Source organism: Thamnophis sirtalis, unplaced genomic scaffold (genome assembly GCF_051295495.1).
Source record: "Thamnophis sirtalis isolate CommonGarterSnake01/CBP01778 unplaced genomic scaffold, rThaSir2_p1.2 scaffold_4, whole genome shotgun sequence".
Lineage (NCBI taxonomy): Eukaryota > Metazoa > Chordata > Lepidosauria > Squamata > Natricidae > Thamnophis > Thamnophis sirtalis.
In genome coordinates, this window is record NW_028261384.1 from 127,040,436 (window position 1) to 127,056,668 (window position 16,233).

Sequence of the window (16,233 nt, forward strand, 5' to 3'; positions counted from 1 at the left end):
TGCCAACTCTAGGGGGTGGTGCCCATCTCCACTTCAAAGCTGAAGAGTCAGCACTGTCTGAAGATGTCTCCCTGGTCAGGTGGCCGACATGACTAAATGTCGAAGGTATATGGAATGCTGTTACCTTCCCACCAAAGGTGGTCACTATTTTTTGCTTGTATTTTTACATGCTTTCGAACTGCTAGGTTGGCAGAAGCTTGGAAAAGTAATGGGAGCTCACTCCATTACACAGCGCTAGGGATTCGAACAGCTGAACTGCCAACTTTTCTGATCGACAAGCTCAGCGTCTTAGCCACTGAACCACCGCGTAGATAGATAGATAGATAGATAGATAGATAGATAGATAGATAGATAGATAGATAGATGAGAGATGAGAGAGATGAGAGAGAGAGGGAGAGAGAGGGGGGGGAGAGAGATATGAAATAATAAGATCCAGGGCAACAAAACACTTCAATAATACTAACAAAAATATTAACAGAAGTAGTTAAATAGAAGATCAAAGAGGGAAGGTTTCAAGAGAGAATATCAATGGTAAACAAAGCATTAAGCACATTTTTCTTCTCTCAAGACAATTGCAAACTAATGCTTAAAAACAGGGAGGGAAGTGTTCCACAAAAGTTATGTCAATTGTTTTGAAAGTGGAAAAAAGAAGAAACAAGGGTTTGTGTTTGTCTAAAACTGAAATTGGGCAAACCATGCTCTGATTTTAGATGTAGAATTAGGGCGAGGACAGACTCTATGCAAGTTTCATGGTCTCTAAAGGTTAGTGCTTAATGAACATAAAGTCATCAATCCATCTTTTCACACATTCAGAGAGATTTTCACCATTCTTGCAACAATCCTTGGAATCCCTCCTAAACATAATATTTTAATATGATGACAGATTTTTAAAAAAACAACCCTCATATTTAATCCCTGAAATTAAGGAATTGCAATCCGTGTTGCAGAACCAAATGAGTAAGAAATGAAACTGCCTACCTTGTACAAAATATAATTGAAGAAGATATAGAGAAAAGTAAGAAACAACATTTCTATAGCACTTCAGAAGACCTTAAAAATAACTGGCAAAAAAAAATCTGAATGTCCACCCTTGTCTGTTGTTTCAAGTTGAAGAAAGCAGCTTCAATCTTCTTCCAGCTTCTTGAGGTGAGCTACTCTCTGTTGGGTTAGTAGACATAGTTAAGGAGTCCGGCTTCCCATTATTTAAGGGTTCTGTCTTGAGATCTCGGTCGCGGAAGGTACCATGTTTTACGCTGGACACCTCCGAGGCTGTTCCTTCAAAGAGTTTGGCCATGAAACCAATACCAGATGATCGGATTAAGGAGCCACCACTGAACGTGTAAAGGATGGGGTTGACACTGCTGCTGAAGAACGCAAGAGCCACCAAAATGGGCCTAGCCATCTTCCCTGCTTTTGTAACCTTTACCGAGCCGCTCCACAGGCCAATCACATCTAAAAGGTTGACAATATGGTAAGGAAGCCAGAAAAGGGCAAAGGCAATCACAATGAGGCTAATGAGTCGGCTGGTCCGGCGTTTCTGACGGAAGCGCGTCTCCTTGAGTCGTTGGCTGATCATTCCATAGCTGTAGACGACAATGGCAAAAGGCAGCAGAAACCCAGTGATGGTTTCGAAGAGGTTGTGGAAGACCAACTCCTTGTTTTCTTGGTGACACAATATGCAGTACTCCGTGTTGTTGCGAGTAACCACTTTCCGGTACACGAGAGAAGGCGCAGCTAAGAAAAAACTCATCACCCAAATCGCCAACACCAAAAGCCGGATGGTGCGCCTGGTGCGGATTTTCTGCGAGACGAAAGGTTTGGAAACTGCCAGGCAACGGTCAAGGCTCATGAGAGCAATGAGGTAAACACTGGTGTACATGCTGACCCCACAGATGTAGTAGCAGATTTGGCAAACGGCCTGACCCATCTCCCATTTCTTGGCACTTAGGAATCGCAGGAAGAGAGGGGCTGTGAGGAGCACCGCTAGGTCAGCAATGGCTAAATGGAGAATGAGGAGACAGGTGACCGTCCGCTTGTGAACCCAGCAGATGGCCGTCCACGCTACGAAGGCATTGCCAGGGAATCCCACGATGAAGGCAAGCGATAGCACCCCTATGCCTATTGATGCTCCTGCCAAAGGATTGGTAGGACGGGTAGAATTGGAAGTAATATTTGGGGTTTCAATACAACTAGCCATGGTCCCTTTGGATGTCAGAAGGTGGAGTAGGCACTGTGAAAAAAAAAAAGAAGAGAAGCAGAAAACATTGTTAGAATCCTAGGTACTGTTCTGACCCCCTCCTCTGTCCAGTAATGTAAGTTGAGACACACTTAATGAGAATGTCCTTTAATAACAAGACCAGACTCTTGGTGGCTGAAAGCCAATTAAACAAACAGATAAGGACCTTGGCAGCAAGGCCAACAAACCTTGGCAGCAATTCAGACAAACTCTGCCAGCAATCCAGCCTGCCAAGTTTCTTTCTCTTTAGTCAAAGCATTGACTTCTGCAAGAAGGGTGTGGGATAAGCAGTCTGTTTTATAGTCTGGAGAGGAGCCTAATGGCCATCAGCTGAGTGTAATTACCTCCTGTAATTACGTAGTTGTTCTTGACGCTGAGTAGCCCTTCGCCGGCGTGCATCCCGGAACAACTCACTGTTGGTTTCTGGATCACGCTCCCTTGTCTCCTCCCCAATGATCCAAGGCTCAGGCGCCACCTGGTGGCCAACCAGTCTCTCTGCGCCCTGCTCGGAGTTGGAACCCTGTCCAGGGTCCTCCACATCCTCCAGGGCCAACTCTTAGGGCCCCTCCCTGTCAGAGTCTGGTGGCAGCTCCAACGGCTCCTGCTGGTCACAACAGGTACCACTCTTTTCCTCCATCTTAAAAGCCACATAGTTCTTAGCTTGTCAACAACTGACTGTAATTCAGTCCTTACGATGATAATTTTTGGGCCAAGAACATTCAGTTGTCTCAGCTACAAATTTTCACAGTTCAGTCACAAATTGACTTCCATGGACCTTATTTCATACTTAAGTGGTCAGTAGAGAGGGCGTGCCAGTGGTGCTATTCACTTACCTTCCATACCAGTTAGCAAATGTAAGCACGCCCTGTCCACGCATGCACTGAGCCTTCCATGCATGCGCTTTGGCTTCAACAAAGTGCCTAAATGGGATGGCATAGATCCGAGGTGGATGGGTGGGGCCACCTGTGACTTCCGCTACCGATTCAGGCAAATGGATCTGAGCTGGCGGAATACCACCTCTGGGCTGTGCATAAGTGCATTAGCGTGCCTATCATCCCTGTCATTGTATTTTATTCTCTTATACTTGTTCTCATTTTTGTTTGACAAATTCCAATAAACAAATTAAACGTTAAAATAAACATTGAAAAGAGGCCTGTGTTGGGAGGATTGCCAAATGGCCTAATGAAGTGTCTCAAAACCTAGCTAGAGGAAGAACTGGGAAAAGAAACAAAACCATCCCACCCACCCAGAAATTAAGGTTCCTTCTTGTGCCCAATTATAGTGCTCTGTTTTATTGTCCAATAGCATTCGGCTTTTGTTTGAATGTGGTAGGACTTCTATGATTCTTTCCCCCCTGAAACTTCAAGGATATCTTATGTAAGAGTGAATAGTCAGGGGCAACTCCAAGTATAAGGAGGCTCCTGAGACAGGCCTACCAAACCTAAGCTGAACAAAAATCTGGCTGGCCAATATTTAGTGAAGAACAGGGGTGGGATTGAAAAATTGTAACAACCAGGCTCCTGAGGCTTTCCTTGAGACTCCAGGAGGGTGAAAATGATCTCCCAGGGCTCTGGAGAATCTTTGGAAGCTGGAAACGGGCCAGTTTCTAAACTTCCAGAACTTCCAGTAGGCCTGTTTTTTGCTCTCACCAGGCTCCGGAAGCTTTTTCCGAATCTCCAGGCGGGTGAAAACAATCTCCCCCTGGCTCCGGAGGCCTTCCAGAAGCTGGAAATGGGCCCATTTCTGGACTTCCAGAACTTCCAGTATGCCCATTTTTCACCCTCCCAGAACATCCACGTGGCCCTTGTACTTATGAGGCATGATGAACATGCCACGTGAAGACTCCTAGGAGGGGAGGGTTAGCCAGTACCTGCAACAACTGGTTCATTGAACCAAATGCAAAATTCGCATCTGGTTCACCGGAACCGGTCCAAATTGGCTTAATCCCACCCCTGGTGAAGAAAGAGAGACACAACAATTTAACTTTCCTGCATCTAATAGTTCATAATGAGTAAGGTAATTTGTTGTGAGTCATATCTCTTCTTGATGTGTTTTATAGGCTTATCAGATGCTGGGCACAGACTCTCGTGTTAAGGGTTACCATGTTAATTTCCCACAAAGAGAGAGGGACTTCATCAAGGGAAATTAAAATTGATTTCATGCTCAATATTGCTAAGAAGAACCATATTGGGGGGAAAAAACAAAAAGTAAAAAAGAAAGTTTGGTAAGCTAAAAGCAAGTTCTAAGTTTACTCCTGGACAAGGTGAGATTGGGTGCTGAGATATTTGTAGGGATAAATGTCACAGTAGGTATAAACATCGAATCCTACTGATTGTTCCGGAGTTACAACTATCCAAGTTTGCAATCTGGTTTAATTGAACGGATCTTAAAGCAAAAATATTCTTTTCAGAAATAAGCTGTATTGTTTGGGTTTTATTTTTAGCAGCATGAACAGTAGTCTCCAAGTCCAGAAGTTTGCATCTTTGCAAAACAAATTACATACAAATAGTGGATGCTACATTTTCATCAACAGTTACCCTGGGGGAATTTATTTATTTATGTATTTACATCCTACCTTCATTATTCTTATAAAGCTACTAGATGGAATATGTCAGTGAAGACTAACCTTTTCTGGACGAAGTGCACAAAGTGCCCAAACCCCCAAAACGCAATGTACCCCCCCATGCATGTGCCCCATCCCCATGCATGTGCTCACCCTCACATGCCCCCACCCCACACACATGCACACATGTCCCCCTTGCACACACACAGACACAGACACACACACACACACACACACACGTATACACACTCATGCACACACGTCAGAGACCAGGAGACCAGCTGGCTGGTGGGAAGTGCATGCAAAGTTGAGTTGAATTGGGGTGACAGCTAGCATGCCCTCAAAGAGGCCATAGGTTTGCCACCATGGGAATATGTTGTAATTGTAATTACCTAGTGGACAATCACCTGAATATGAGACAACAATGTGCAGCAGCAGCCAAATAAGGCAATGCAGTACTAGGCTGCGTTAATAGAGGGATAAAATCAAGATTACATGAAGTTGTAGTACTGTTTTACAAAGCCTTAGTAAGACCACACTTGGAATACTGCATCAGTTCTGCTCATCATTTTATGAAGAAAAAAAAGATGTGGAGCAGGGGTGGGTTTCTCGCCCTGTTCCAACCGGATCGGTTGGAACGAGGCCGGCGGCGTCCTCACGCACGCACACGGCGCGCGCGTGCACACAGCGGCGTCCTCGCGCACGCACGCAGCACATGCGTGCACGCACCTGGCGCGCATATGCGTATTAGCGTCTGCGCGATGCTCCAGCTGCTCCTGGAGGAGAGTAAAAACGTTCTGCGCATGCGTGGAAAGCGCGAAATTCAAAAAAAACGGGTAAGGAGCGGGCGCGGGTGTGCGGGCGCGGGTGTGCGGGCGCGGGGGGGGCTTCGCCGTTCCCGGAAGTTACTTACTTCCGGGTTCGGCGACCAACCGGATCGCAGGGACCGGTGCGAACCGGTTGAAACCCAGCCCTGATGTGGAGACTCTAGAAAGAGTGCAGAGAAGAGCAACAAAGATTATTAGGGGACTGAAGGCTAAGATATACAAAGAGTCCGAGTCCCAGAGTCAGTCAGAATTGAGTAAGTTCTAGAAATTGATAGTGGTGCTGAAAAAAAGTGACCTACAACCAGTCTTTGCACCTGTGTCAAACTTGCGGTGTCACATTGCTGTTACGTGACATATCACAACGGTTTTTTTCCTTCAAGAGGCTTGGGGGGGGGAGGATGGCCTGTGTGTGACGCATCTGGCCCACAGGCCACCAGTTGGACACACTTGATTTAAAGCATCCTCGCATAGCCAAAATTCAAGTGCTTGGGAAAAAACTTTATTTACAGTAGTTGCAGCGTCCTGGTATCACATGTTTCCCTTTTCCACCCTTTCCCAGGGGCTTCTGACAAGTAAAATCAAAGGACGAAACTGGGCTCGCTTAATGACTACAGCAAAAAAGATCATAAAATCAGGTGCAACTCACTTAAGGATTGCATTGCTTAGTGACAGGGGTTCCAATCCCAATTGTGTTCATAAGTGTGGACTACTTATAGTTCTATGGACAGCAAGATGGTGATATGCTGTTCACTTCTTGTAAAGTGTCCCCCCCACCCCCATCTCAGTCTACCGTCCAGGGATAGGCTTCAAAAATTTCAGCAATGGGTTCTCTGCCCGGTTGCTGGGCGTGGCCATGATGGGTGTGGCCTAGTCTACCTCTTGCACCATGGCGGAGGGGGGGCATTTTTGCCCTCCCCAGGCTCCAGAGGTTTTCCTCGAGCCTCTGGGAGGGCGAAAACTGCCTCCCCTAAATTTTGGAATTGCTCCGGAGGCTGGAAATAGACCCATTCCAGGCGGCCCATTTTCCCCCTCCCTGAGCCTCCACGCAGACCTTGCATCCAAAATGGGCTGTGTGGAAACTCCTGGGAGGAGTGGGGAGGGGCGTGGAGTGGTAGGAGGGGCCAGCCAGGGATGGGATTTGGAGGTTCTCAGACTGGCCAAAATGTTAGCTACAGGTTCTCCAGAACCTGGGCAAACCTGTAGCAGCCTACCCCTGCTATCGTCCCAGCTTCAGTCCTGAATACTGAACAATACAGAAATCTTTTGCTCAACTCTTCTAATATAACTGGTTTTGATCTAGTTGTATGACACGGCAACCTGTTTTTGTTCTTTGTTTCCATTGCACCCTATCAGAAGATTTTTCCCTATGGGTAGGCTTCCCATCCCAGTTGAAGTTTAGCGTTTTAAGGATAAACAGTGGCACCCAACATCACTGTGAGCTAAAAGTACACAAACTTCTAGTTCTCCTATGCTGGTGGAGCAATTTCCTTTGCCGTTGTTACACAAATTACACAAAGTTACACAAGTTGTTACACAAATGGGGCAACAATTTAATGGTGTGGAAATAATGGGAAGTAGACTTTGGATATGAAATTGCTTCTTAGGGTGACTTTCTTTCCTTCTTTCCTTCTCTCTCTCTCTCTCTCTCTCTCTCTCTCTCTCTCATTTTCTCTCTCTCCCTCACTCCCTTTTTATTTCTCTCTCTCCTCTTTCTCTCTCACTATCTCTCTTTCTCTTTCTTTCTTTTCTCTCCTTCCTTCCCTCTCCCTCCACCTATCCTTATCTCATTTGCTTCCTTACATGAAGCAGGTAAATCGAAGTGGAAGGAAATGTTATGATTTTGTGTGATTTCCAGAAAAATGATGATACCTCCTTTCCTTTCAGTCAAGGTTAGAATAACAGGAACTGCATTTTTTTAGGGCATACACATTTTTTGGGTTTGTACCTTATTGTGGTTTAATATTGATGGAACAGATTGTTCTCCATTTCCAATTGGGTCATGTTCTCCACATAACCCAAGTGATAAGCAACAACTCATCTGCGTATATCTGGACAACTACTTATTATCAGTGAAAGGATACCCAAAAGTGTGCCTCTTTGTTGGCAACCAATGGAGTCCAAAATCCTCATATAATCAAAGCTTATGTAAGAATAACCTTCACTGGTCCCCCACCAGATTAGATTATGCTGGCTGAGGAATTTTGGTAGTTGGTCCATTAGTCTTAAAGTTGCTAAGGTGGGGAAACACAAGCTAAGATTATTTAAAAGGGTAGGACAAGAAGCAATGGGTGGAAACTAATCAAGGAGAGAAGCAACCTAGAACTAAGGAGAAATTTCCTGACAGAACAATTAAACAGTGGAGCAATTTGCCTCCAGAAGTTGTGAATGCTCCAGGACTGGAAGTTTTAAAGAAGATGTTGGACAACCATTTGTCTGAAGTGGTGTAGGGTTTCCTGCCTAAGCAGGGGACTCGACTAGAAAACCTCCAAGACCCCTTCCAACTCTGTTATTCTAAATTCTAATTAGGTAAACTTCAAATGGTAGCATAGTGCCAACCTTCAGCATAACTTTCTTTTTCAAAAATGTCTCTGAGGCTCCAAGAACACCAGGAAAAGTTCTACTCTGCTGTTCATTTAGGAATGTGTCCACTTGCCCAGGAAAAAAAAAAGTGGGGGGGGGGAAACAATATTCTGAAGAACCAGAAACCAAAACTAGAGCAATAGTTTCTCTTCTGTTATCCCATCTGGTAGGGCTGCCCTTTTGAAACAGCATCCACAGAGAAATATTCATCACCGCAGTTGACCAAGTAAGTAAGTATGTGCATTGGGTGATACCCCCCCCCAATTAAACTGCTGGAGTGCAAATGCTCAATTTTAATGACCTATGTCCAGTGGTGAGATTCAGCCAGTTTGCACCACTTTGAGAGAACCAGTTGTTAACTTTCTGAGAAGTCTGGTGAACTGATTGTTGGAAGAAATCATTAGGGCAGAGAACTGGTTATTAAATTATTTGAATCTCACCACTGCCTATGTCTATGAAGATAATCCAAGAGGCTTCTTCAACTTTGACTGAATAATGGAGAATGGAAAGATTTATACTCCTTGCAGAGAGCTGGTCATTTGCATTCTTTTAGTGAAGTCTTTTGTTAAGTCCACCTGGAGGTTTATTTATGTCCTCAGGGTCACCTGAGTAGTGCAAATGGGTGTGGAGCCTTCTTGGAACTGTTGAAAGGACTGTGTTGGACCCAGATAAACCTCCAAATAGCCTTAATAACTGACTAAAAAGAATGCAAATGACCAGCTGTCTTCAAGGAGTATAAATCTTTCCATTCTCCACCATCCAGTCAGAGCTGAAGGAACTTCTTAGATGAGAAGCAAAATGTCTTCAGAGATATTACTTTCAAAGGAAGACCAGAAAGTGCAGTTGCTTCTTGAAAAAAAAAAGCACATTTAGGACTTGAATGGCCTATGTTTCTTCACAGTTACTTTTGTACAGGGCAAGAAAAAGGCATTATTTCAATTTCCTGACATCTGGGTATCTTGTATTTTCACAACCTTCAGTTGCTCCCATGAGCATTAGGGGAAGCTAACCACATATTTCCAAATTGTGTGTGGCTTTTCAGTATGCTCCCCACCATAGGTTGCTGAAGGCTCAGACCATAGAACATAGAGTTGGAAAGGACCTTGAAAGTCCTCTAGTCCAACCCCTGTTCAGGTAGGAGATCCTTTACCATTTCAGACAAATGGTTGTCCAGTCTCTTTTTGAAACCCTCCTGTGATGGAGCATCCATAACTTCTGAATGCAAGCTATTCCATTGGTTGATTAGGAACGTAATCCTTAGTTCTAGGTTGCTTCTCTCCTTGGTTAGTTTCCATCTGTTGTTTCTTGCCTTGCCTCTTGGTCCTTTGGAAAATAGTTTGACTCCTTCATCTTTGTAGAAACCCCTCAAATATTGGAACGCTGTTATCATGTCCTCTCTAGTCCTTCTTTTCACTAGATTAGACATACCCAATTTCTGCAACTGTTCTTCATCTATGTTTTAGCCTGAGGCACTCTAATCATCCTTGTTGCTCTTCTCTGCACTTTTCCCAGAGCCTCAACATCTTTTTTATATTGTGGTGACCAGAACTGGATGCAGTATCCTTTGTAAAGCGAAACTAGGACGTTATGTGACCTTGATATGCAGTCAAGGATTGCATTGGCTTTTTTAGCTGCCTAAAGCTGTACCCTGAAGTACAGTCCTTGACAGTTGATTCTGAACTGTTCTTACTTTTCTGGTGCTGCTGAAAAAAATACTTCTTCTGACTGTCCTTATACTTATGTCTGTCATGGTGTACCAACTGGCACTTGCCAACAACAATATATTTTATTACTGTTACAGTGTCCTGAGATCATGTGATTGCCGCTTGCGACCTTCTCCACTGACTTCCAACAAGCAAATTCTATGGGGAGACCTGATTCACTAAAAAGCTGCATGACTCACTTAATGGCAAAAAAAGTTATAAAATTGAGCATGGTCACAGCCATGATACATTTAATGATAGCGGCAGAAGTTCCAGCCCCAAGTGGCTATAAATCGAGGATTAACTGTATCTGCAGGTTGTCTGAATCATAGTTAATGCATAAGAATTGGCAACAACAACAACATGTTACACAAATCTAGAGCTGAATGTGCAAGGTTTAAGATAGACAGCGAGCTTTTGGTGTTATTAAGTTCCTTAAACTCTGCCATCTTTTATTTAAAGGAAAGAAAATGAAGACCATTGCTAAGCTTACCCTGACCGGCTTTCTTTCTTTCTTTCTTTCTTTCTTTCTTTCTTTCTTTCTTTCTTTCTTTCTTTCTTTCTTTCTTTCTTTCTTCCTTTCTTCCTTTCCTTCCTTCCTTCCTTTCTCTTTTCTTCTTTCCTTCTTTCCTTCTTTCCTCCCTTCCTTACCTCCATTTCCCTTCCCTTTCCCTGCCTGCCCGCCTCTGAAGGCATTAATCAAAAAACAGAGGATGATTAGGGCCAATGCATGTCCAATATCTTAAGTTAATATCTGTCATGCAGGAAAGATGATGTTAGAAAGTAATAATGAGCTAAGAAAATGCCACAAGGTTAATTTTTTTGCTGATCTGTGAAAGGAAAACATCTCTTCTAAGATTATGGTTTGCGGAATCTGCAGACTCCTTATCTGAAATCAACAATCAAAATTTGGAGACCCATTTCTCTCTCTCACATGCCCATTTATGCAGATTAAACCAATTATCCCCACAGAGAAAGCCAAATCAGAACAAAAGCAGAAAGATGTGTTTTGCAAAACTGCCCTAATTATGACATGATTATTATAGGCAAAGGAAGCGCCCCATTTTCCAGAAAATTGGAAGAGGCTTTCTCATGAACAGCTTTTCAAAAACAGAGATCACCTCAGGAAAAGAAAGAAGCGGAGGGGATATCTCTTTACATTCAACCCCTAACAAATGTTGTCTCTCAACTTTTCTACATTGGAGATCTAACAAACATGCTCTTTTACCTACCAAACATCATCATCATCATCACAACAACAACAACAACAGCAATAAATACATAGTTGAAGTCACCAGCTGAGCAAACTGTGAAGCTGTGAGGTCAAATAAATCTGAATCTGCCCATTTTCCCCTCAAAAATCTCAGCTCTAGGAACCTGACCGTACAAAATGTGGAAGCGGTGGGAAATTGCAGGGGATAAACAGTTTTCCTCACTAGGTAATTCACAAAGACTTTCACTATTGCCCTGGACTGATTTATCTCATAAAGTTGTCATGGGGTCAAATGAGAGAAGTCACAGACCATTATGGGAAACTGGAAAGAAGGATAAGCTGTAAACGCTACCATGATTTATTCGTAACACAACACTCCTCCCCGAGGAACAGCATTCCTTGACATCCCACATTCTGTGTGTTCTTATTCGTGTTTATTCTTATTTCTGCTATCTTCCACATAGGTGACAAGCTAAATAAAATAAAACCCTTCTTCAACTAAGCATGGCTAAGCAGCCTTCAGAAGCTCTGTGCACAATCTAGCTCGTCTCACACAACTTCTTTATATTGAGATGAGAATAGCATGCTTACCCTTCAATTTTCTTTCTCAGCTCTTCTTTCAAGCTCTTGCTTCTGTCTTCAGAACAGCCTCTCCCTCTCTCTCTCTTTCTCTCTCTCTCTCTCTCCCTCCCCCTCCCTCCCACTCTCTCTCTCTCTGTCTTATCCTTTGGGGAGGTGTTTTTTTTTCTCCTTTTCTTTGCTCAATTTCTTTTTTTGGTCATAGCACCTTCCACTAACTTAAAAAGGAAGTGATAGCAACTCTCAAAAAAGTTGGGTAAGAGATTTCTTTTTAAAAATGATGAGTTATTATAGATAAAGTCAGCTATTGGGGTTGATGTGTGTGTGTGTGTGTGTGTGTGTGTGTGTGTGTGTGTGTGCACGTGCGTGCGTGCGCATGAGTGATTGTGGGTGCTCATGTGCACTGATGTTGCATTCTTTCTTGTACTTTTTGGCTTCTGGAGTTTATGAATTCAAGCTGCCTGGTTGTTGTTTTTTTTCCTTTTTCCCCATTTTGTTTTAAACCCTTAACAGAGTGTACAGCTGTACAAATACATATTCACAGAGATTTAGAATAGAATAGAATAGAATAGAATAGAATAGACTAACAGAGTTGGAAGGGACCTTGGAGGTCTTCTACTCCACCCCCCTGCTTAGGCAGGAAACCCTACACCACTTCAGACAAATGGTTATCCAACATCTTCTTAAAAACTTCCAGTGTTGGAGCATTTACAACTTCTGGAGGCAAGCTGTTCCACTGATTAATTTTCTAATTGTCAGGGAATTTCTCCTTAGTTCTAAGTTGTTTCTCTCCTTGATTAGTTCCCACCCATTACTTCTTGTCCTATCCTCAGGTGCTTTGGAGGATAGCTTGACTCCCTCTTCTTTGTGGCAACCCCTGAGATATTGGAACACTGCTGTCATGTCACCCTTAGTCATTCTTTTAATTAAACTATACCCAGTTCCTGCAATCATTCTTCATGTTTTTGCCTCCAACCCCCTAATCATCTTTGTTGCTCTTCTCTGCACTCTTTCTAGAATCTCCACATCTTTTCTACATCATGGGGACCAAAACTGGATGCAGTATTCCAAGTGTGGCATTACCAAGGCATTATAAAGTGGTATTAACATTTCATGTGATCTTGATTCTATCCCTCTGTTTATGCAACCTAAAACTGTGTTGGCTTTTTTGGCAGCTGCTGCACACTGCTGGCTCATACTGAAATGGTTGTCCACTAGGACTCTAAGATCCCTTTCACAGTTACTACTGTTGAACAAGGTACCACCTATACTGTACCTGTGCATTTCGTTTTTGTTGCCTAAATGTAGAACCTTACTCTTTTCACAATTGAATTTCATTTTATTAGATAGTGCCCAATGTTCAAGTTTGTCAAGATCCTTCTGTATCTTAAGCCTATCTTCTGGATTGTTGGCTATTCCTGCCAACACTCTTTACTTTACTTCCCTCTTTAAAAATGTACATCAAGAGTACTCTGCTTTCATGGAGAAAAACCCATCTTTGTGGTTTCTAAGAATCTAAAACAGATAATCAACTAATTGCTCTGGGATTGCTTTACTATTATGGTTCATTGCATAGTCAGCCAGATGTTTAAGACTGAATTTGACATTTTTATCCACCTATTGAGTCCTTTCCAAAGACCAGAAACAGGCAGATGTAGATTCCAAAGGTGCTTTTTCTGGAGTCAACTGGACTTCTTGTTCTTTCTTTGAAGTCGTTTTGCTTCTCATCCAAGAAGCTTCTTCAACTCTGACAGGACAGTGGAAAAAGAAGGATATATATTCCTTGCAGACAGCTGGTCATTTGCATTCTTAGGGGCTTGTTGAAACACTTGGAAGTTTATCTGTGTCCTCAGGGTCACCTGAGTAATGCTCCTGATTCCTGTAGTCTGCAAATTTTCCCTGAAAATCCATTCCTAACCCCACACCATTCATAAGGTGTTAATCACAAATTGTATAGCTAAAAGTCTGTAGAGATTCTCAGTCATTCAGGAGGTCATGGTTGTCCCAAGGGTGCATTTTCTGAAGGCAACTGGACTTCTTGTTGCCTCCAGAACTCCAGTTTCCTCCAGAAAAAGCACCCTTGGGACAACCATGACCTGGATGGCTGAGAATCTTTACCGGGTCCAGAAGTATTTCACGAGAAGAATACTCCACTCCTCTGCTCACAATAGAATCCCTTATGCCACCAGACTTGAAATTTTGGCCTTGGACAACCTGAAACAGAGGTGGGTTCCTACCAGTTCGCACCAGTTCAGTAGAACCGGTTCATCAAATCTACCAAACCGGTTAGAAGTGGTTCCACCAGTGGACCCAGAAAGTAGGCCACACCTACAGAAGAGGTTCCAAAATTTTTTGAAACCCACCACTGACCTGGAACTACGCCACTTACAGTCTGACCTAAGCTTACTACACAAATTATCAGCTACAATGTCCTACATGTCAATGACTAATTCAGCTTCAAACTCAATAATACACGGGCAAACAATCAATACAAACTCAAGATAAACTGCTCCAAACTTGATTGCAGAAAATATGACTTCAGCAACAGAGTGGTCAATGCTTGGAATGCTCTACCTGATTCCATTGTTACATCCTCAAACCTCCACAGCTTCAACCTTAAACTGTCTACTATGGACCTCACCGCATTCTTAAGAGGTCCGTGAAGGGGGTGTGCATAAGCGCACCAGCGTCCCTACCGTCCCCGTCCTACTTTCCCCATATATTTGTACTCATTTCCCTTATTCATGTCCATTTTTCTACTTATACCTGTTTATCTTGCACATGAAATGAAATGAAATAAAATAAAATGTCAGAGGTATCCTTGCAGGATGTAAGCTGTTCCAAGTAAAGCTGCCTTTTGCAATTGACTCATGGTGAATTTGTCAATGCTGATGGTGTTTAGGTGACCCTCTTCTTGATGGTCTTGATCTTTAATAACAGATCATTGCTTCTTTGTTTTCTGTCTCTGTATACAAACAGTTCTCAACTTACAGCAGTTCATTTAGTGACCGTTCAAAGTTAAAACAGCAGTGAAAAAAAGTGACTTATGGCCATTTTTCACACTTACAACCATCGCAACATCCCCAGGGTCACATGACCAAAATTCAGATGCTTGGCAACCAATTCATATTCATGATGGTTGATGTCTCAGCATCACATGATCTCCTTTTGCAACAACCAAAGTCAATGGGGAGTTCAGATTCACTTAATAATCATATTACTAACTTAACAACTGCAGTAATTCACTTAGACAAAGAAGCTTATAAAAAAGGGCAAAATTCACATAACAAATGTTCCACTTAACAGCATAAATTTGGGGCTCAATTGTTCTTGTAACTTGAAGACTATCTGTATTTGCAACAGGTAAAATACATTTTCTTCCAGTAGTTCTAGAGCTACTGGTCCTGGTTGCTGAGTCCTGTATCCTATTTTTCACCAAATATCCAGCAACTCAAACTCCTTGCATGGTCCATGTTGACCTAGGCAAGGGCCAAACCAATGTGGGCTTCTGTAATTTAAGGTTTACCTTTTTATGGGAGAGACACTCTTTGTCTGACATCTCTGATGAGACCTGTTCAGTGTAGATTAACATTTGAACATCTGGCATAGCAATAGCAATAACACTGCTTCATATACTGCTTCATAGTGTTTTTCAGTCCTCTCTAAGCAGTTTACAGAGTCAGCCCATTGTCCCCAACAATCTGAGTCCTCATTTTACCCACCTCGGAAGGATGGAGGTCTGAGCCAACCTTGAGCCTGGTGAGATTCGATCTGCCAAATTGCTGGCAGTGGGTGATCAGCAGAAGTAGCCTGTAGTACTGCACTCTAACTACTGCACCACCATGCCTCTCATCTTCCCACAATTACATCAAGCTGGTGCCTCACAACATCATCATCATCATCATCATCATCATCATCATCATCATCATCATCATTTGCACAGTCAGTCAGATGTTCAGACTGGGTTTAGGTGATTAGCTGGGCTGCGTGGAAAAGGCAACATATATACAGATGGGATGGGTGCGGCAAGCATTGGGTGGGCAGGTGGGGCGAGCATGATTAATCAGGCCCTCAGTAGACTCCTTTTACCAGATCAAGTGTGGTGGGCTGATAACACTGGCAGTGAGACAGTTTCTAAGATAATCTGGTTCCCTGCCATGAAGGGCTTGCCTTCAGAAGTTGTAGATGCTTCATCACTGGAGGTTTCTAAGAAAAGACTGGGCACCCACTTGTCCCAAATAAGGTCTCAAGCTTGAGCAAGGGGTTGGGTTAGAAGACCTCCAAGACCTCTCTTCCAGCTCTATTCTGATTGATTAATTAGCTCCCTCTACTGGTATTATGTCACATCGTAGCTGATTCACTTCCTGTCCTGGAGACAATCCTTTGCATTGGTTAGCCACACTAAAGCTTCAAAATATGTTTTGCAGCTGTTCACAGGATCTGTGGTGGGTGGGTGGAGATGCAGGCACTGTCGAAATATCCAGGAGGGATGCAGAAACTCCACAGAAAATGAAATCAAAAAAAGTTGCGAA

General features: G+C 43.2%; 1 protein-coding gene across 1 annotated transcript; it reads right to left on the reverse strand.

The window, feature by feature from the left end:
* Positions 1-947: 947 nt before the first annotated feature.
* LOC106549308 (leukotriene B4 receptor 1) lies at positions 948-15,605 on the reverse strand. Its single transcript, XM_014066923.2, has 2 exons — positions 15,424-15,605; positions 948-2,230 (listed from the first exon to the last, which is right to left on the reverse strand). The coding sequence occupies exon 2, from the start codon at positions 2,195-2,197 to the stop codon at positions 1,103-1,105; it is 1,095 nt and encodes a 364-aa protein (XP_013922398.2). The 5' UTR covers positions 2,198-2,230; positions 15,424-15,605; the 3' UTR covers positions 948-1,102.
* Positions 15,606-16,233: the final 628 nt, after the last annotated feature.

Coding starts and splice junctions, on each gene's coding strand:
- LOC106549308 (XM_014066923.2), bottom strand. CDS start 2,197: ATGGCTAGTTGTATTGAAACCCCAAATATTACTTCCAATTCTACCCGT.